This window comes from Taurulus bubalis (assembly GCF_910589615.1).
Source record: "Taurulus bubalis genome assembly, chromosome: 20".
NCBI classification, from domain to species: Eukaryota; Metazoa; Chordata; class Actinopteri; order Perciformes; family Cottidae; genus Taurulus; species Taurulus bubalis.
The window spans coordinates 3,030,076-3,050,743 of NC_136608.1; the positions used below are offsets into that span (position 1 = coordinate 3,030,076).

The following is a 20,668-nucleotide window of genomic DNA, read 5'->3' on the forward strand; positions in this document are numbered from 1 at the left end:
GGAAACACGACTCGGGTTGACAAATCGTGTAATTTTCCTTTTAAGGAGGCTGGGACGTGGAAAGTCTCTCACACACACACACACACACACACACACACACACTCAAGGGTCTCGGAGCCCCGCCCCCCCAGCGTCTGTCAGACACAGTACGGTCAGCTGGAAGGTTCAAACTTTAGGCCACTTTTTATTTTGTCACTGGTTTGCCTCTCTGTCCTCTCTCGTTCTCTCTCTCTCTCCCTCCCTCTCACACACACACACACACAACACACCACTCTGACACACACTTGTTAACACAAACCCTGCTATGTAAAATACGGTTCTACTGCTGTCTTTGTCGAACTTCAAATTTGAAATTGTAGATTTTTGTGTGTCTAATAACTCCTTTGTATATACTACTCCAGATTTGTATGTAACGTTTATGGTAGTAATTTATTTAACTTGTCTCCTCAGTAAGAAAGTTCCTCAAGCACCACTTTATTTTTAAATTAGGAATTCAATGTGCCATTTGTTAATTTCTGTATTGTGACTAATGCTTTTTTTTTTTTTTTAAATGTACAAGTAAACCCCTCGATGTTTTTCTTAATTTTTTTTAACACGGTTGTCCTTATGCAATCCCAACCGTTAAGCCGAGTGGAGCCGCTGTGTTTAGAGGACGCCTCCGGCTGCTGGGATCTGACGGGGTTGCTCGGCAACAGTGATGGGATGTTCTGGATGTAGTTACAGTCACAATGAGTGTGGACAAGGGAGTTCTGCTGGGTTCTGCTGCGTTCTGCTGCGTTCTGCTGCGTTCTGCTGCGTTCTGCTGCTGGCGTAATGAACCTCCGTTATGTTCACGGACTAGTCGGTGACCGGAAGAGTCTCCAGTTAAAAAGATTTAAAATGCACGGTGTAGCACAAACTAGTTTAGAGGTGCCAAACATAGTAATATTGTTTAATATGTTTATTAAGTTATCGGGAATGAATTGTTCACCCTCTGGATGAGAGTTTGAATCAGCATCAGTGATGTCACGGTGCACTGACTGCAGGGCCACTGGGATCACAGGGAGGTGTTTAACTTTTTATATCTGACCAACATTTTATTATTACATTTATGACAAAGACAAATTAAGTTGCAGTAGATTTTAATACGCCGTTTTAAATCAGCATATTAAATGTTCTGTGACGTTTTTATCACCAACAGGCAGACAGTTTCACTTAGTCTGGTGACAGTAAACCTCCAGCCAACATGACCACTAGGTTTCAGGTCACTGTTAAAGGAACAGCAGAACCCTCTGCAGCGGCGGCAGCAGAACCCTCTGCAGCGGCGGCAGAACCCTCTGCAGCGGCGGCGGCAGAACCCTCTGCAGCGGCGGCGGCAGAACCCTCTGCAGCGGCGGCGGCAGAACCCTCTGCAGCGGCGGCAGAACCCTCTGCAGCGGTGGCAGCAGAACCCTCTGCAGCGGCGGCAGAACCCTCTGCAGCGGTGGCAGCAGAACCCTCTGCAGCGGCGGCAGAACCCTCTGCAGCGGCAGCAGAACCCTCTGCAGCGGCGGCAGCAGAACCGGCCCATAGAAGGACTCTGTGTTCTGCGTCCAGTAGACCAGCTCATCTTTCCCTCTCGTGTCCTCATCTCCGTGGTAACGCTCAACAGCAGCTAACATTAACCACAACATGATGTAAAACTTTTTATTTATTTTTCCTCTTTTTTTTTTTTTAAATTAGAAATGACTTTCTGAGCCGGGTTATGTTGTCAATCATGTCAATATAGTTTTTAGAATCCAAATAAAAACTGTGGGTTTAAATGTTCATCTGTGTTGTGTACTCAGTTTATTTTGTAAAGCCCAGAATCACACATTAATTTAGCCTCAGAGTGGAAACGGTCTCCACATTAGAGCGTAGCATTATTTCCATACCTTTTGGGTTAATTTCTACACGTCATTAGTTTGCTAAAATATGCCAAACACGTCACGGTAGAGTTTGTCACAATCGTATTACGTCATGAAGCCAGTGTACAGTTGTCGGAGCCCAACAGGACATGTTGGCCTGTATTGTGCATTGGCGCCCTCCTGTGGCCAAACGTGACATTGCATTGTTGGTTAATTGGCACCTGTTGATGGCGTCATGGTAATTATCAGCAGCTGTGCTTAAAGGTTCCTTGTTCTTTTGACAAAGTGGAAGTTTAAGTTTATTTTTACTTTGGGTTCCCAACGGAACTCAGTGGATGATGACCTGTAAATATAAATAAATTAATATTTAGAACCTGCTCCGCTGGCGTCATCTCCACTCAAACAGCTCAGGTCAAGGCGCCCTCGTCCACCAGTACTCTTGAGTCTCCCAGCGGAACGCCAGTTATTCAACTGTGTGTGTGTGTGTGTGTGTGTGTGTGTGTGTGTGTGTGTGTGTGTGTGTGTGTGTGTGTGTGTGTGTGTGTGTGTGTGTGTGTGTGTGTGTGTGTGTGTGTGTGTGTGTGTGATCCTCATAGGATGTTGTGGCTGTCAGAGTGTCTCCTACAGAGAGACACACACATCTGATCCTACAGACACACACACATTTGATCCCACAGATACACCTGATGCGTGCGCACACACACACACAAAAGGGACTACTTTCTCTCACAATCATGTCATGCACCGAGGCCGTAGATAAAGAGCAGCTTAGAAAACATGGACTCCACCACTGTGGCTGCTTGTGTGATTTGTGTTATTTGTGTGATTTGGTTCCTTCTTGCTGTGAGGTTCTGCGGTCGCCAGCTGGACTTTGCTCACTTTTGCCGCGTTGCTTTCCGCCATCAGCGAAAAGGCCAGAAGCTCCATTAAAGACTTGAGGTCAAAATACCTGTTTGTCAATGGAGTCCAGTGGCTTTGAGGAGAGCGTAGCTGGATAGAACCGCTCATCACGTAACAGAGCCAATATTCTAAATAAAACATAGAATAAACCGATATATTTTTAAAGTATATATATATGTATAATGTTGTATGTTTATTTAGTGGCTGACCTCTGACCTCTTCTCTGTTCGTCCTGTTATCGTCATGGAGCTGATCGTTACTCATAGCAACGGGCCGCTGGATCTTTGCAGAGGCGGAAAGACAACAACCAGACGGGCAAAGCAAAGCTTTTGGTATTAATGTGGTCAACCAGACACTTTTAATTTCAAATTTGTTTTGTTTTTAACAATGATCGTAGAACCTGATCACTGTCAAAAATGATTGAAGTAAGTACACCAAAGAGGCCCGGCGCTCTGGAGAACCCAGACCTGCCCTCTTTCCAATCCTGCTGCTCAGACAAATAAAATAAAAACTTAAAAAACAAACGTACAGCGTTACTCGTGGCAGATGCCACTCTTGCCCTGTGAGTAAGTGCTTGGTGGAGAGAGAGCAAAAAGGAACAGACAATAGTAATCTCAAGATTGCTTGTAAAATTACTTTTACATGTAGATAATATTTGTATATAGGTAGATAAAGTTTGGTTGATTTAAGGGGGATAGCAATAAGAACGTAAAAGGTCAATACAATCAGAAGGTCTTAGCTCACTAGCTAGGTCAACAGAACCGGTTATACATGCACTAAAACAAAAAGAAACCAATTTAAAATCAGAACGTCCAAGTTGAGATTATATCCAAATTTATCGGCCCCCAAACTTACACCAAATCCAAGTCTCCAACAATAGATTGATTCTTTTTAAAAAGACAAAAAAAAAGTGTGAATTTCATTTTTTAAATATAAATGGCTAATTGACATTATTGCACATGAGCAAAAGACAGTAATACTATTAGAGCTCTGTTCAGCGACCTCCACCGCCTCCTCCACCTTCCTGAAGCACTTCAGAACATTCAGAACCCTGCAGAGGAACCCTGCACAGGAACCCTGCACAGGAACCCTGCACAGGAACCCTGCACAGGAACCCTGCACAGGAACCCTGCACAGGAACCCTACACAGGAACCCTACACAGGAACCCTGCACAGGAACCCTGCACAGGAACCCTGCACAGGAACGGCACGAGAGACGTTCCCTCAACGGCTCCCAGAGAAAAGAAAACAGAACCACTGGATAAAACCTTGATCTGGTGAGAGGACAGACAGGACAGCAGCAGAGATGACAACACTTACATTGTGCTATAATGTACAGGAAATGGCTGCATAAGTGCTTTTTCTTAAGCTTGAAGAAAAAAAAAAAAAGTTTCCAAAAAAAGAAAAAAACAATTATTGTTGAGGCATCATTAAAAGTTAGCCTGTGCTATCCATTCAGGGGTGACGATGTAAAATCCCTAACAATGGGATTCCAACAGCTTCGGGACATAGAAAAATTATAATAATGATGATGATGATGATGTTACCCCTCGGATTCTGTCATTTCGCTGCTACATTAAAACTGCACGTAATCATGTGCAACATCAACAAAAAAAAGGCTTTGAAGATGATTCCTCTACACTCTTCTGTCTGTTGGTTTTGTTTCTCTTTTTTTTTTTTCTACACGTCCCGCCGCCTCATTATTGGTGTTGATTGGCAGTGTCCAGGTCCAATAACGTGGCCGAGTGATTCAGTAAAAAAAAAACACCGTAGTTGCAGTGAGGTTATTTAGGGGAGGAGTCACTCTGGAGGAGGCCGGCGGGCCGCGGCGCCTCACCGATGGTTCAGAGGAGCTCAGACCGGCCCGTTGACCGACACTTCCTGGGGCGCTGGCGTCTCCTCCCTGTGAGGAGCAGAGGAACGCGTTACACACACAGATACACACACAGATACACACAAAGATACACACAGAGATACACACTACAACAAGGACGAGCTACGCAAAGCCTTTAACCTTCATCCGTCCCTGAGGAACGCCATGTGACCAAATTAACATCCAAAGAAATGAGAATTCGATACACTTTGCTCTCGGTAGTTAACACTACATGTTGGTGAAAGAATAGAGTGCTTTTACTTCGTCACGATGGGTTTACTCAAAGGGTTTTTGGTTAGATGTCTGAAATAAGCTTAAGAGAGAACAACGTTTAGTTCTACGATGTAAAATACGGCAGTAAACACCTCTCCTGTGAACTTTTCCACATTTGAAAAGGCCGGTTGGTAACGAGTGTCTCAGTCCGCCGTCACGGCCTCGCTGTGTGAACTCGTGCTCATGTGACCGCGTGGTCGTTCCTTCAGCCTCACGCTCTCCGTTTACGCCTTACAGCGATGTTCATGTGTGAAGCTCATCGTTCCCAACAGAACGTACCGGTCACACCAACGCGTGTTTAACGCCACACTTTATTTTATGGGTCAATAGAACCAGTGCGGTGATAACTTCTGAGTTGCTTTATAAAAAATACTTCATCCCTGCGGCGCTCTATAAAACTGTCAATGACCATTTGGTGCAGCTGGAACGCGTCCTTCATCTGAAGATTCTTTTTCTAAATTAATTGATTCAGTTTCTGGTCCAGAAAATAGTGAAGTAATGCAATCGCAAGTTCAAAATGCCCAAAGTGATGTCATCAAATGGCTTTAGTCTGACCAATGTTCCAAAGATGTAATCTATAAATGTAATTACCAAAGAAGCGTAGCATCTATTACATTTCTCCAGAAAAGAGTTCAGTCCTTATTTCAGATGGGCTGTCCCGTTAGTCGATACGACTAATTCATCGTTTTGGTTCCTAGTCGACTCATTTCTTCGTTTTCATGCTGAATGACTTTACACATCTCTCGTAAACACAAGACTTAAAGTGGTGTTTTTGTGGGAAACTCTACGGTTGACTAAAATGTATTATATTGCATGTTACACCGTGTTCACAGCGGCTCACTGTCACCGGGCGGTGGGGAGTTTGAACGCTCTCCCCGTCCAAAGACGTGCAGCTCAGGTTCTCTGGAGACTCTAAACTGTAGGTGTGAATGTGACTGAATGGTTGTCTGTCTCTACATGTCAACCTCCAGGTGAACCTTCACCCAATGCCAGCTGGGATCAGCTCCCTACATGGGATGAGCGGTTTGGATTGAATGGAATAGTGTCTGCGTTAAGAACTACCACACTATGAGGAGCTTTTGATCGAGGACAGCTCTACACCCAAAGGTGTGTCCATGACAGCAGGAGGGACGTACTTCCTGTCAGTCTGTGTGGTCGCGGGCGAATCCTCGGCCGGCTGCTCCGACGCTTTGGGAGGATCCGACAGAGAGAGCTTCTCCAGAGACAGCGGACTCTCCTCACTGCAACACAGACAAACACTCAGCGACGAGCCACAGCAGGATGCCTTCAGGTTCAAGTCAGCGTCTTTCAACTTGTCTTCACTTTTGTTGTTCACTAGTTATACTCTTCACCCACAGCAGCCCTGATGTTGATGGTTAATTATCCGTTAACCAGGTAATAGTTAGCGTCCCGTTCTAAGAAGAGAGGGTGATAAAAATGACCTTCAGTCGGTTCACTCAGAACTAAAATAAGCTACAAAAAGTATTAGCGTTGTCTTTTCTCCTCAATAAGCAGCCGTCACGCTATAAACTGCTTTTACTTTCTGAGGTTGCACATCTCTGCTTTCGCTCAAGTTTCAACAAGAGACACTCAGGATGTACTTAACTTTTCAAAACTGAATGAATCCAGTAATTTCAGATCCCAGTCCGGTCTATAATTACCTCAATGTGGTAGTTATGTTTCAAATATAGATGTTTCTACACACAGAGCAGCTTTGTGTGTGTCTGCAGAGCGGACCGGTCACCGGAGGGGATTTCACCAAGCGGCATCACGGCGTACGGCCGAAAAGTTGCAAACCTTTTGAGGTCAGCGGTCTTGTTGCTGGGGGCGGCGTCTGTTTCCGAGGCGACGGCTGCGGCAGGAGGAGCGGCGCCGGCAGGAGGAGCGGCGCCGGCGGGAGGAGCGGCGCCGGCGGGAGGAGCGGCGCCGGCGGGAGGAGCGGCGCCGGCAGGAGGAGCGGCGCCGGCAGGAGGAGCGGCGCCGGCAGGAGGAGCGGCGCCGGCGTTCTTGTCGTCTTCCTCGCTGTCCGATCCCCCGGAGGAGCTGCTGTCTGAGGCCACGAGAGGAGCTTTCCTCCCTTCTCCCACTGGCCAAGCGTCAGAGGAGGCGCTCGCATCTGCTGACAGAGACATGAGTTTGTGTTCTTCTCATCAGTGATGTGTGTTTTACGTGAGCGTCTCTGACAGACAGAGGCTGAGGAGGCAGGAAACACTCACCGCTCTGCTCCTGGTTTGGTTTGGCTTGTTTTTCTGCGTCGGCGCCACCCGATGCCACAGGAGAGCTGCACCTGGGATCAGCCTCTGTTCTGCAGACGAGAAGCAGAGAGACGCGTTAACAAGCGGGAAGAACGACACGCCAAGTATGACGAGTTGGCTCTGCGATCAATTAGTCGAACCGTAAATGTTTAATGGCACACATCGGTCTACAGAAGAACAATCTGATCATCTGATAGCCTTCACCTTTTCAAGCTTTTGGTTTCCTTCCAGTATTGACGCTGAAGTACTTCATGTTCACATGTCCACTATAAGTGACAAATGCTCTGGTTTCTCTGAATGATGCGTTTTAAATCTTTAAAAAGGTTGTCCCTCTGCACTTCAGCCAAAGCTTTGAGACGGTGAGAAGTGAAACTGAAGAAGGAGAAGTGAAACTGTCCCTCACACTCTCTGTACTAAAACAACGTCGTGATCCGACAGGAATCTTCCTCGCGCTAAAACAATAGTGCCTCCTCCTATAGAAGGTACCTTTATTGGTAAAATAAGTTCCAGGAACAATGGAACTGGAAAACCTACTGTCAGGAACTAACTAAGAGTCCCTCATGTGTTTCCTGTTTGCATTTGAAGAATCACGCAGATTCTACAAATTAGACCGATGGATTCAAGAACAGCAGCCGTGTGTTTACTGTGATGTTTGAGCTATATGGAAGGAAAAGGACATGAAGAGGGGGAAAAGAAGATTTATGTTTAATTTCAGCAGCAGGGTTTTTGCCTCGAGTGTTTCTGAACATTTAGAAAACAGTAACCCGAGAGTAGACCTTTTGCCACCTGGAACAATCAGGAAATACCTCGTCCCTCATTGGTCTTGGACCGACCCAGCAGACCTGCTAATCTGGGTCACCGTGTTAGCGTCTCACCCGGAGAAAGGCTGGAACTCGGTGAAGTTGGCCCAGCCACTTCCCTGCGTCTCGGCTCCCTGCGGCGCGGCTCCGGCTCCTCTCCCACTCCTGGAGGAGCTGTCCCACCCTGCTGGGGTTTGGCACGCTGCAGTCCCTCCAGACTCCCTGAAAGTTGCTGTCCAGCCTGGATCTGGAAACACGTCCAAGAGACAAGAGACTATTGTCACGGTTCCTAGGTTTCCATGAGCTTTGGCTGCGTTCTGTGTAGCTGCTGTCCTCTAACCCACCCGTCTCTGACGTGTTCTGCTCACAGTCCTCGTCCTCGTCAGATTCAGAGCCGTGGTCCCGCTCCCTGCCTCCGTTCTCCATGCTGCTTCTGGGGCTTTCCTCTGAGGTTTGAGAGACCCCAAACCTGGTGGAGCGAGACAATGGAGAGACGTTGAGGAGATGAAAGGGTTAAAAGATGGAAGCCAAACGACTGAAAGCCCTCAGGTTTACCGTGTTCTGGATTTAGCTTGTGTTGCATAGTTCATCTCCTTCTCCTCCCAAATGTCCTCTTCTTCTTCAGCATCATCAAACTGGCGTATCCTCTCTTTACAGCAGGCTTCAAAAGCAGCCGCATTGGCCTGCACACACACACACACACACACACACACACACACACACAGACACACACACACACACACACAAATGAAGTCAGTCTGTTGATGGCTAACATGCAGCTAGTTTAAGTCAGCTGTTGTCGGAACAATTAGCAGTAACTGCAATAAAACCATCACAGACAGTAAGAGCAGATTGATCGTTATTCATTTAATAATTAAGACACAAACAAACAGCAAAACACTTACACTATTATCATCAGCATCGAGATTGAAGTTTATTTCGGCAATTCTGTCAAATGTGGCACTGAGGAAAGAGAACAAGAGAAGATCAAAGTATTAGTATAACTGAACGAGTTCAGCAACAAAGAGAAACACCCCTACATTCAAGCATTAAAATAACACAACAAGCATCAACTCAAATAGTTTAACTGAGTGGTTATAGGGTTCTGTTCAGGCTGGAATGCTTTGGATCGCAGCTGCAAACCCTAAAAAGGAACAGTTCACCCCAAAAGAAGAAAAAAAAAGGGTCTTACCCGTTACTCTATTTATCAATCGAGATCATTTTGGTGCGAGTTGCCAGGTGTTAGAAATGTACGTCTTCTAATATAATGGAACTACAGGACACTGGGCTGTGGTGCTCAAAGCGTCAAACAAATACATTTTAAAAACTCAACAGCTACGTCTCTTAGCAGAAATCATGACATCAATTCACTCGACATAAACTGCTTGTTGTGAGCAGTTTCATGAAGGAACTATTTTCTTTCAACCCAACTAAACCCACCAAGATGTTGACATCAATGGCGTCCTCCAGCTAGCTCAGGGGTGCTAGGTGAGCTAGCGGTATCGGTTAGCTCAAACTATAAACACCAGCCATCTCGCACCAAAACAATCTAGATTGCTAAACATCGCTGCAATTAAGAGGACAGATGGGTCGTTTTGATTTGGGCCTTTGGACTTTTAACACTTACTTGATATTTTCATCGTGCTCGCTGAACTCCTCGTCGTTGAAGCCAAACTGATCCACAAAGTTGGCCGTCATCTGTTGGATTTGATAGTCAGAGAAAGCCTGGGAAGGTCAAAGGTTGACATCGTTATGGATATTTTGTGAATTGAAGAGTAACAGGGCTGTCTCCCTGGGGGGGGGGGGGGGGGCACCCTACCTGCTGCAGAGACAGGTCGTTGGGGAAGGGGCTCTCCATGTCGTCGTCCTCGCTGGACGAGTGCATGTTGTGGGTGCTGACCTGCAGGACACAGTGCATGTACGAGACACATTTAAACATCGTGCTGCACCTTCCATAACAAATAGTAGTTCTGCTGTGACGCCAAACTCATCATGGAACAGAAAGAGCATCATCCTCCAGTCCACTGAGCCTCATACGACATGGGTCTGATCTTAGGACGCATACTAAAGTCTTTGAATACCATGACACATCCATGCTGCACATTCATTTTCTTAAAATGCAAATGCCCATCTACAATTATACACATGCCTAGTTCTGTTTCCTCCTCCTGTGAAGACATATCCTCGTCTGTAAATCCTCAAAGTGATAGTTCATCAATTAAAAACAACACCTCCGACTTTCGTTGATTATATTCTTGGATTTATTGAATGGCATTTGAAAAAGGCAAATCAAGTTTGCGTGAAGTTGTAACGTCTGCCCTGCGCTGGCTGCTCGGTCATGTCCTGATTAACGGGAAACGAGAGGCAGTTAAATGAAAGGTTTGCATTCAGAAGGATCCAAGTGCGACTGCGTGACGTCTCACCAGCTCCACGGTGTTCCTCCTGTTGGTCTCTCTCAGCGTCTCGTCCACGAAGCTCTCCCAGCGACCTCTGCAGTCTTCCGGCAGCTCTGCAGACACGGGGATATTCATTTTCACTAACTTTTCAGTTAACTCCACCTCTGTTAACTCACATTTGGCATCTGGCCAGCCGCAGTATCTGCTTACCTTTCATGAGGTCCGTGATCTGGGACTGTACTGGTCCTTTCTCCAGGTTATGGACCACCATGTTGGCAATTCTGGTCAGGTGACCCATGTTGCCTCTCCTGGTGCCGCCCTCACCCCTGAGATTCACAAAGCGATTAAATTGGCATAAAACTTCACTGCGGCTCCACAAGTCTGTAAAAAACTGATGTTTCACATACTCAACATCAACTAGCATTAGTGCCTCCACCAACTTTTAAGTTACATTTTACATCCATGTTTGATCCTATTTGTGTGACATTGTCATAATTAGCATACGAATTCTTGAGTCATGGCCAAAAACTCTCATCGTTGAGTCCAGGCGAGAACGGGACGGACGACACAGAGGCGTAACAAAAAAAGAAGATTTTTTTTTTAGGATGGCTGAACCGAATGCAATTCCACAAAAAAACATTCAAAGCTTCCATTGAGGTTTCTGAATGAAGCGTTGACTGTCTGTCGCAATATTTTATGACTTATTAGGAGTCATATAAATGTAATTTATATAATATTTTGATACAAATGTGTTTGCTGCGGATGTAAAGATATCCTTACTGTATTTTATCGTTCTCCTCCCAGGCGTCAAGGATCCTCTGTACCAGTTGACACTTCTGGAAGAGCTGAGGTCGAACAGAAACACAGAATGAAGGCGAGTCGGAGGAATTAAGGCAGAACAGAAAGTTTCGGGCGACGGCAAAGTCGGGCCGTCGAGCTGCTGGACCTACATGTGCTACGAGGGCGTTGTGGATGGAGGCGTGTGGGTCACTGGTCCTGCCCGTCTCCACTGCCTCCTCCTGCGCCTCAGAGCTGGACGCCGCCAGCTGCCCGTCGTGGTTCTGGAGGACCGGGCTGGGGCCGGGCTGCTCCTCCGACGAAGGATGGCTCAGGATTGCCGCCACACACAGCTCCACTTGGAAGTGCAAAAAGTTATTCCAGGAGTATTTGAAGAACAGATCCTAGTCAGAGAGAGAGAAAGAGAGAGAACAATGTTGGTGACATGCTGCAAAATATTGCATTCAAGACAGAACTGTAGGCAGCACTGAATTGACTGGACACCTCCTGGACAGCTGCAATTAGTTATAATAATAATAATAATAATAATAATAATAATAGTGCATGTCAGTTTTTAAGCCAATTCCTGCAATACACATGGCGGTGCCCTTCTAACATGGTTATTTAAAAGCATCATGGTGGTACTATCTGGACCAGAGATGACTTCTCCATGCTGGTTAACAGTGGAGGCTTTGAATGTCTGCTACACAACACACAGCGTGATGGTCTTCTCTGAGCCGGCTCCTATAAGCCACACCCACTGCCCTTTGGTCCGGTGGAGCGATTAGGTAATCAGTGCTCCGCTGCCTCACGACCAACCTTGTGCAAATCTGACGCAACTTTTTTTTCCAGGTACAACACACAAACGGAATCAGACCACTATGTGTGTGTGCAATGACAACGAGGAGCTACAGAGCTTCAATGTGCAGAGTCAAGCCAGGCTTTAGCCTACCAGTAGTAGGTCCATGGTGGAAAGGTTGCAAAGCTCCTGGCAGATACTTGGGGCACTGGTCTGCAGCAGGGCGGCCACCAGTCTGGCCACGTGAAGGCGGGCGTTCCCCAGTGGCTGCTCGAGAAGGCCAACGGTCGTCAATATTGCACTTTTCTGCAGAAGGAATGTGAAAAGCACAACTTTGTTTTGATACACAAGAACCCAGAGTTTCAATGCTATAACTGTATGAAATCAATCAAATACTAATAACGTGCCATACCATTTCTAAATGCCTGTGTTTAGAGTGTATTTGGCTTCATGACTTGTCACTGCCATGTGGCTTTACCTTGGGGGGATCCAGAAGAAGCTGCTGGAAGTCCTTTAAATGGGGCTCAATGGCATTTAAAATACTGCTGTTGACAGTGTAAGACCTTTCATAACCCTGAGAATACAGATCCATCAGCCCTTCCAACCTGGGACACACAAGCAGATCAAAACATCAGACGTGAACGCTCCCGACATCGACGATGAAAAACCTGATGGGAAACGCGTTGACTCACCCGGACCTCCTGGTCTCCAGTAAGGTAAGTAGCACTTGAGTTCCGTTAACAATGGAGGCCTCGCTCCTCTCGCCCTCAAACATGTTCTTGAGGAGCCCCGCTACACTCTCCTGCCTGAAAGACAAGGGTTCATCTCAGCAGCAAGAACACCCAAACTAGACGATGAGGTGTTCTCAAACTTTCACAAAAATCTGAACTGTTGTCAAACAGGCTCTGCCAGCAAACCTTTGTACACAGAACAATTATTTAAAGCACTGTGTGCTCCACATTGGGAGTCAAGGACGAATTTGTTTCCGTATGTTTACACTCCTTGCTTGTGTCGACATGCAAGAGCTCACTTCTTTCCAAGTCTACCGTCAAACTGAGTCAAAGACAAAAAAGACGCATGAAAAGAACCTGCCAATTATGTGACACCATTAACTAACAGCAGATGGGAAGTAGAGGGTTTGACTAGCTTAGTCATCAAACAAAGACAATCCAGTGCCATGTTTTGATTTCTAGTGTACTACAGCCAGATAAATGGAAGGTTTTTCAATACACGCTGACTCTAAACGCCACTGGACACTTTTCCTCCTCGACCACGAGGCATTGTATACTTACGACTCTAGAACAGCCAACAGTGGGTCGGCCTCCATATTCTCCTGCATCTGATTGGCCTGGTCTCGACTAAGGCGGATGATATCACAAAGCGTTTGGGATGCGTTTGATTGTCTCTGAAATGTAAATCAATGAATTAGAAAACCCTCATTAACTCCTTTTAAATATTGTTAATGCACGTGTACAGAGTAATGGCATTTCAATCTGACAAAGAGAGTATCAGGACACTCACCTCCTCATCTTTGCCGGTATGAATGAGCTCTGTGAGTCTTTGTACCAACTTCTCCTCGTTCAGCCACTTGAGGGTGAAGGACGAACAAACAATGTTAGATGTTAGATATATTAAAAAGATGCTCAATACGAAGTGCCGAGCATATCTATTGCCTCCACACGGCATTGTTTGCTGCTATATTGATGCCCTGGATATCGTATGGAGGACATTGTTTGCTGGTGTTTACTTGTGGGAAGTACAGTAGCGCTTACATGGAGGACCTCCTGCCTCAAGGGAGCAGGTTCCACACAACTGATGAGTCGAAGCAGCAAGTCCATCATGGCAGAGGCGTCGATGTGTTTCAGCACCAGACCGATGAAGCCTTCCTTTTTCTTTAGAAAGGAAATCACCTGGAAAACAAAACAAAAACGCTCGACACTTTAGGTTCCTCATAGCAGCACCAAGGTGGGTGAATCTGAATATCTTTTCCAAAACACCACACTTCTGTTTTGTACTGTACATCAGTGTTTTGCTATCCAGTACAACGGATTAACAGAGCTTCTGGTTGCTTGTTCACAAATTAAGAAATCGTTGCTCAAGCCATGACCTTTTCCAACATACCTGTTCGGTTTTCCTGGCAATGAGGTTGCCGATGGTTTTGCTGAAGAAACTGGCCAGGAGCGGGTTGAGGGGTGGGTCCTGCTCCAGGAAGTGATAGAGCACCTCAAGGAGAGACTCGTCCGCGCCCAGCTTATCGTTGATGATGGACACATCTGATGTCAGGAGCTCACAAGCGATGTTGGGAAACCTTTTAAAAAAAAAGAAAAGGAAGTACAGAATGACAATAAGAAGAATTCGTCAGTGCAATTATTCCTTTTAAAGTGTAATTTCAAAATAATTGACTATATTAAATCTAATCTTAATGGGATCCATAGAGAATTTCACTGTGAAATTGAGATGTAACAAAGTAAAATAAATTAAATCAGAACAAGATACTGAAAACAACAAGTAGCTACAACTCAAAACCCAAAAAATTGATCAAATCAAAAAATTATGAAAGGAGATCAAATAAATACAATAGTTAACAAGAACACGGTCTGAGTTAAGCTAATACTGCCCTGATGGCTCCATCTAATGAAAGCGTATGGACAAAATGAACGCTGAAAAGAGTTGAAACATTTGTCAAGATGTATAACAATCAAACACAACATACATTCTACCTTGTAATTATAATAGTTTATAATGGCGGCACTGACTAAAAGCACACTGTCTTTTCCAGCAGTCACATGGTTATCCTGGATCTCCTCACTGCGAGGACTCACTTGAAGCGGCTCCGCTCCTCCAGGTCGGCCGGCGGCTCGGTGGTGATGAGGCTGACCAGCTCCTGCATGCAGTGGTCCTGGGAGAGGAAGAGTAGCAGCCGCCGGTTTTGAGCCTTGCACTCCTGCAGGACGTCGTCCTCCTCCATCAGCTCTCTCAGCGTCACGTCCTCCCTGTCCAGCAGCTGGTCGATGTGGGAGGTGGTGTGCAAGTCGAACTTCCAAAACATGGTGGCCGCTGGGATGGGGGACACAGCCCTGTGCAGAGTGAGGAGAAAGGAAAAGTAAAGGAAAGAAACACAGAGGTGAGCAGGGTGGGGGAAAACAGAGGGCCCAGCAGTAGTAGAACAACAACAAAAGAAAAGGGGAGGAAAAGGAAGAGTGGAGGCGTAGGAGGGGAAGGAACAGAGGGGAGAGAGATGGACGTAAACAAAGATGTAAGGTGGAGGATGAAACCAATAATATCTGGAACAACAAGACAGCACTATCCCTTGCGGTAAGTCCTTTTATATCACAGACTATGTTTAGAGGGGCTGCAACATTTTGTGTAAACAGCATTTTATAATATTAATTATGAAATTAAGATGGATTATTTCCATTTATGCTACATTAGTGTTTCAGCCATGTATATCATTTGATATAGACTTCACTGAAGTTTTCATAGGTTTTTCTACGGTTTGGCACATTGTTTTTCTAAATTTGCAAGCGTTTACCCACAAAGGTAAAATCCTATTATCAAAAGTTTGAGTCTGATGTTGAAATACTGGAGGTTAACTGATGCTGTGACGTAATGTTGAAGTACATCTTCAGTCACGAATCAAGCTGTGCTCTATCAAACTTAAACGTAAATCAGGATCGAATACATCTTTTGGCAACTCCTGCAGCCAGTTTATTCAGAATACTACATGGTTTACATTAAGGACAACCGTTGCAGTGTTGTGGTCAAGGTAAATATTAATGACTGTGCCATTACAAAAACGCCATACAGTAAACTGCTCACACGTACCAGTGGATGAAATGTGGATATCTTTAATCAGACCTCCCCCACGGGCAGGCAGGCATTTGTGTTTGTGCAGACGACAGAGAGTGTGGCGAGGCCTGGCATTTATCAGCATGGGTCTCCTCTTAAAACGCAGGCCTCTTTAGGAGATGAGACGCTGAGAGGCTCACCATAACCTGCACCAAACGAAACACAGCAGAGATTATTACATCAACTGTGCAACAAGATTTGAGTGTGTTAACAAAAAACATTCAAATAAAATTTTACATAAATGTTACATGTCAATGATAACATGAGGACACGTTTGTTCCATTAAACAAAAATCACATTAAAAACATCTCTAAGCACTTTTACTGTAGCATCGAACATGATTTAGTTATTTAATTTACAAAAATCCAGATGATATCTAGCTCTTGACCGTACGTGGCCACGACAGACACATCAGAACAAAGCCACATGTCTTAATGCAGAGCTGTCAAACATATTTATATAACTTTACGTATTTTAACCTACTCTTTGCAACAATACTATTTAAGAAAGGCATTGTATTATCTGCATGGGTGAGGGGAAAAGTTAATTTAAAGACATCCCCAGTATTAACCTGTTCAACAACATCACATATGTTTATTTACAATTATGTTGTTAATGTACCAAATTGTTTTGTTCAAAAATCTAATTGTAGTAAAAAGAAATTCACAGAAATATCAGGATAAAGTAGAGAAAAATACTCATTAAAAAATGCATCACACATCTAGGACTCTTCATGTTATAAAATGTAATGGTGGAATATAGAAATAGTGGCATGGGTTTATATATTTCAATCAGTGTGGTATCAGTTGCAATACAATTTTAAAGAATTGGGGTTATTTAACATGACATGTGGGAGCAAAGTTTTACCAAACTATAATCTAGCAAATCATAAAATAAAAGCCCCATGCATTTTGAAATGACATGCCTTTTAGGGTTATAATAACCACCCAAATAGATCAAAGCTCCACATGTAATTTTGCCTGACTCAATGAAGTAACTCAACGGGAATATTCACTAGCAAGTGGAAGCTTTCCTACAAGACAAACCTACATGGTATTACGCTACTTATTTGGTAAACTTCTTCTATTTTATGAAAAGTCATTAGGCCACAGCCTATAATACACAGATGTTATCATAAAGTGTATCTACATGTTAGGCTATGTTACATTAACTTTAACTTCTGGAAAGGACAATGAAAAAGTATGGCCAGTTACCATGCTGCTAAAAAAAAAAAAATCTGCATGTTACTTGTTGTTTACAACTACAGTAGTATACAACACACAGCCGCTGTGTGCATTCTCGTCCTTCTATACTCAGACAACTGCTTAACTAGATTTGGTCGACATCTACTTCTTCCGTCCCATCAGCTGAGGCTTTTCAACGACGACTATCAGATGATGGTAAAAGGAGAATGTATCTTAAATGATGAAAAATAGCTATTTGATGTTTTTGTGACAACAAAGCATTTTCAGTTTGTTTTTCCTCTAATCTAGACCACCGAACACACCAAGCAGCGACAACAACAACAACAACAACAATGACATCTGCTGGCTTCGCCAAAGCTAACGTGTCTCTCTGAGCAACATGCTACCAACTGTTGATCATGGAAGTAAAACTGAATGGGGGAAATCGAAGCGCTTCCTCCTTCTTTGCTTCCTTTTTTTTTTTTTTTTTTTTTTCAGGAGGACCCTTTCATGCACATGCAGCAGCAGCAACGTCCATCTGGCATACATTTACAGAGTACACAAGTGCAATAATAACCCGGCGAACGCTCCCTGTGGACACTGAGCAGGAAAGCAAATGCTTGACTTTACATCCAAAATAGAATCCACCAGAGGCAACCTCAACAAAAACAGTCTACTGGCACATTTACAGACGTTAAAAAAAGAGGAACAATGGCACATACTGAGGGCATACATGTGGATGTTGTGAGCCAACAACACTCTGTAATTAGGCAAGTTAAAAAGCAGTGAAATGAAGCAAAAGGAAATTCCATCTACACTTACTACATGAACTGTCCTTTACTTGAATGTATAAAAGATGCAACTAGTGGCGACTGAATGGTGTTTCATGTTGTACAAGACACCTATTGACAAATGATCAAACAATCTGCAAAGGTACACTTCTGTGGAGAGAAAAAAAACCAACAGTCACTAAAATGATGTGGACAGACCTGGATCTAATGTGTCATACTCAGATGAGGGTCCCAACATACTGACAGTTCTTTGAGAATAATTCATTGTAGTTTTTAAAATACTGCTTCACAAATGTTAAGAGATCATGAGGGTTCCTCCATTAACATGATTGATTATCTTTGGGTTTGTTGGCTGTCAAACTTAAATCAGCAAGTGCTCCTGACTTTGATAACTTGTGACGGTCACTTCACAGTACGTCCCATCATGTGATGGCTAATGATACATTTGATATGTATAGATCAACATATTATTGTATAGGTAAGGAAGGGGGTCCCAGATTGATTACGACTGCCAAACAATTAAGAGGCACACTGGTGTTGTTAAAGCAATGTGAACTGAGCTCCTGTAGCTTTGGCATGAAGTGCACGTCAACTGACTCGCGGTAAGAGCTCAGATTTCTGTTTACTTCAACTTCAGTGGAGACACCACGACCAAATAATACAAGATAAAGAAAACACCAGGTTAACTACGTGCTTCACAGTTGTTAAGCACGGGTCCCTTCCTTCTGTATCCATCCGTAAGCAACGCACAAATGAACCGAAGCGGTGTTTCACGTTACTTGGTTTCAGAAACGCAGCAGGGACTCGTTGCTGTCGGCCTCGGCTAACTCCGAATGGCTGCACCGAAGAACTTAAACAACTTCCAGCTCGTTAGTTACCAAACAGGAAAGGGGTTTATAAAGATCTGCAGTATTGTAAAGATCACATCATTGAGTCCACAACAAGTTACGTCCATGTCGGTGGCACTACAACTGTTACACGTAACTTACCGACTATGTTACGTTAACTCGTGAAGTAGTCGAACAGCTAACGTTAAACAGATTCCCACGGCGACGTTAGTTAGCCGATTAGCTAACAGTAGTTTATTAAACAACTATAAACGCTAATTGACGAGTTTAAGGCATAAAGTTACCCAACTAAACAATTTAGCTAACTTTACGTTAGTTCCTCCTTTCCTCTGTTTAGCACGCAAGCTAACGTTAATTAGCTACTTATAGTTAACGTGTAACGTTACTGGCTCAGTTAACTTAAATAGCTCTCCAACTTAGGCTCAACTTTGTCTATGCAGCAGCAGAGTTAACGTAAGCTCGTTGCTCGAATTCATGGCGACCTTTCCGTCCAAAACTTACCTTTGGTTGAAAACCCCGCTGCTATTCCTTCCGTTAGGCTTAGATTTGTAGTTAAGTTCCCCGTCCAGCAGCCAGCTTCTAAGTCCCTAGCTAACTATGAGCTAGCCGTGTTAGCTTCCACACATTAGCCTGTGAGCGAATAGTGATTTGTTTTGAAGAAGGGGTCAGTCTGCGACAGCTACTGTTAGCTAGCTCAACTTAGCTAACGTTAGTCCAATGTGGCTTTGAAGTCTATCAAATAAACACTTCCCAAACAGCAATGGCTACTTGACATTGGTAACAACAGCTGTTATTTCAGAGAGCGTGTATGATTCGTACTCACGCACAAAGTAATTCAAACGCGGGGCTAAGTTTAGCATGCAAAGCAGGAAAAACTCAGTCATATTTTTCGAATCAAAATGGCGACATGGTTACGAGAGCGCGCAGCAGCCCTCCCCGTGGACGTGCATTGACTTCAGACAGTGAACGCGGCGGAGCAGTTTGGATCCTGAATGATGCGACAGTGCGACACTGTTCTTTGTATATATCACATTCAGCTACGATAATGTTCCTTTAGGGACCTGTCTATGTGCCATCGCAGCCTGAGAGACCTTCCATCTCATGGTATTCTAAAGATACAATACGAACAGTTCTGCTGGTATATGTTTTAACACCATTCTAGATGTTATGGAGGCACCAATGTACATACATGTGGGTCACAACTATTTATAAAATAAACAAAATACTGCATAGTGGGTTCTATTGAATTATAGCCAATGCATGTATGCGTTTGTTTTATGCAGATGTAATAAGTTTATGTTCCACTTGAGTTCCACAAGTTAGTAACTGAGTTAGTAAGTGAGTATTAAGATATACTTTATGTATTTCACATTGTGGACTACATTTGGCAGAGTAACATAATCAGGACAGGCAGATTTGCAAAGTAAATTATTATTTTTTTAAGTTAGGTGAAGTGTATTGAAAGGCCAGGTGTTTTGTCAAAAGTCAACCATCATTTCCGTTACTGATACACATTTATTTTGTCTATAAATGATAAATGATGGGGTCTGTAATTATTAGAATGTATAAGCAATTGAATACCCCATCGTACAATTGTGAAACCCCAATGATTCAATTTGAATAGCACTAAATGAATAGTATTAAAATATTTTACCTTGAAAACCCTCTATCTGAAAATAGGATGTCCTCCTCCTTGACACTTTCAGCTGGTGATTTCCAAGTATTGCCATTTCAAAAAGAAGTAACTTCAGGTGGTGTTCCAGTCCCTGAACTTCTCTTTTCTTTGATCATATGGCAAAATGTACCTATAGGACAAAGGTCTGATCAATTCCATCCAGGCTTGATTATTTATACAGTAGCCCAGATTTTTATGTCTGAAGGGCACCAATAATACAATCATATATTTTAATTTGTTTAAGCAACCTGAATAATGTAATGTGTGTACTCTAAACAAGTAATATTGATATCAGCTTCTTTGAAAATGCACAACTTACCTTACCTTATCGATCTATCTATCTATCTAACTGATCAATCCCAAATATGTTATCAGCAATGACT

General features: G+C 43.9%; 1 protein-coding gene across 1 annotated transcript; it reads right to left on the reverse strand.

Moving 5' to 3' along the window:
- Positions 1–3,582: 3,582 nt before the first annotated feature.
- Positions 3,583–19,226, reverse strand: LOC306752492 (serine/threonine-protein phosphatase 6 regulatory subunit 2-like). The gene is made up of 24 exons (XM_079236254.1): positions 19,112–19,226; positions 15,764–15,933; positions 14,761–15,015; positions 14,060–14,246; positions 13,711–13,848; positions 13,460–13,525; positions 13,231–13,343; positions 12,631–12,744; positions 12,417–12,543; positions 12,092–12,244; positions 11,313–11,543; positions 11,143–11,207; positions 10,573–10,688; positions 10,390–10,475; positions 9,786–9,866; positions 9,594–9,691; positions 8,872–8,929; positions 8,522–8,649; positions 8,311–8,435; positions 8,042–8,213; positions 7,128–7,216; positions 6,709–7,027; positions 6,048–6,152; positions 3,583–4,668 (listed from the first exon to the last, which is right to left on the reverse strand). Exons 3-24 carry the CDS (start codon positions 14,985–14,987, stop codon positions 4,620–4,622), a joined length of 2,847 nt encoding a protein of 948 aa, XP_079092380.1. The 5' UTR covers positions 14,988–15,015; positions 15,764–15,933; positions 19,112–19,226; the 3' UTR covers positions 3,583–4,619.
- Positions 19,227–20,668: the final 1,442 nt, after the last annotated feature.

What these genes read in the sequence shown, in the direction of transcription:
- LOC306752492 (XM_079236254.1), bottom strand. Translation starts at nt 14,987, where the DNA reads ATGTTTTGGAAGTTCGACTTGCACACCACCTCCCACATCGACCAGCTG. An exon ending in ATACCGGCAAAGATGAGGAG is followed by an intron (nt 13,344 to 13,459) that starts GTGAGTGTCCTG and finishes TTTACATTTCAG; the next exon opens with AGACAATCAAACGCATCCCA. An exon ending in GAGTTCCAGCCTTTCTCCGG is followed by an intron (nt 7,217 to 8,041) that starts GTGAGACGCTAA and finishes TCTCGTCTGCAG; the next exon opens with AACAGAGGCTGATCCCAGGT.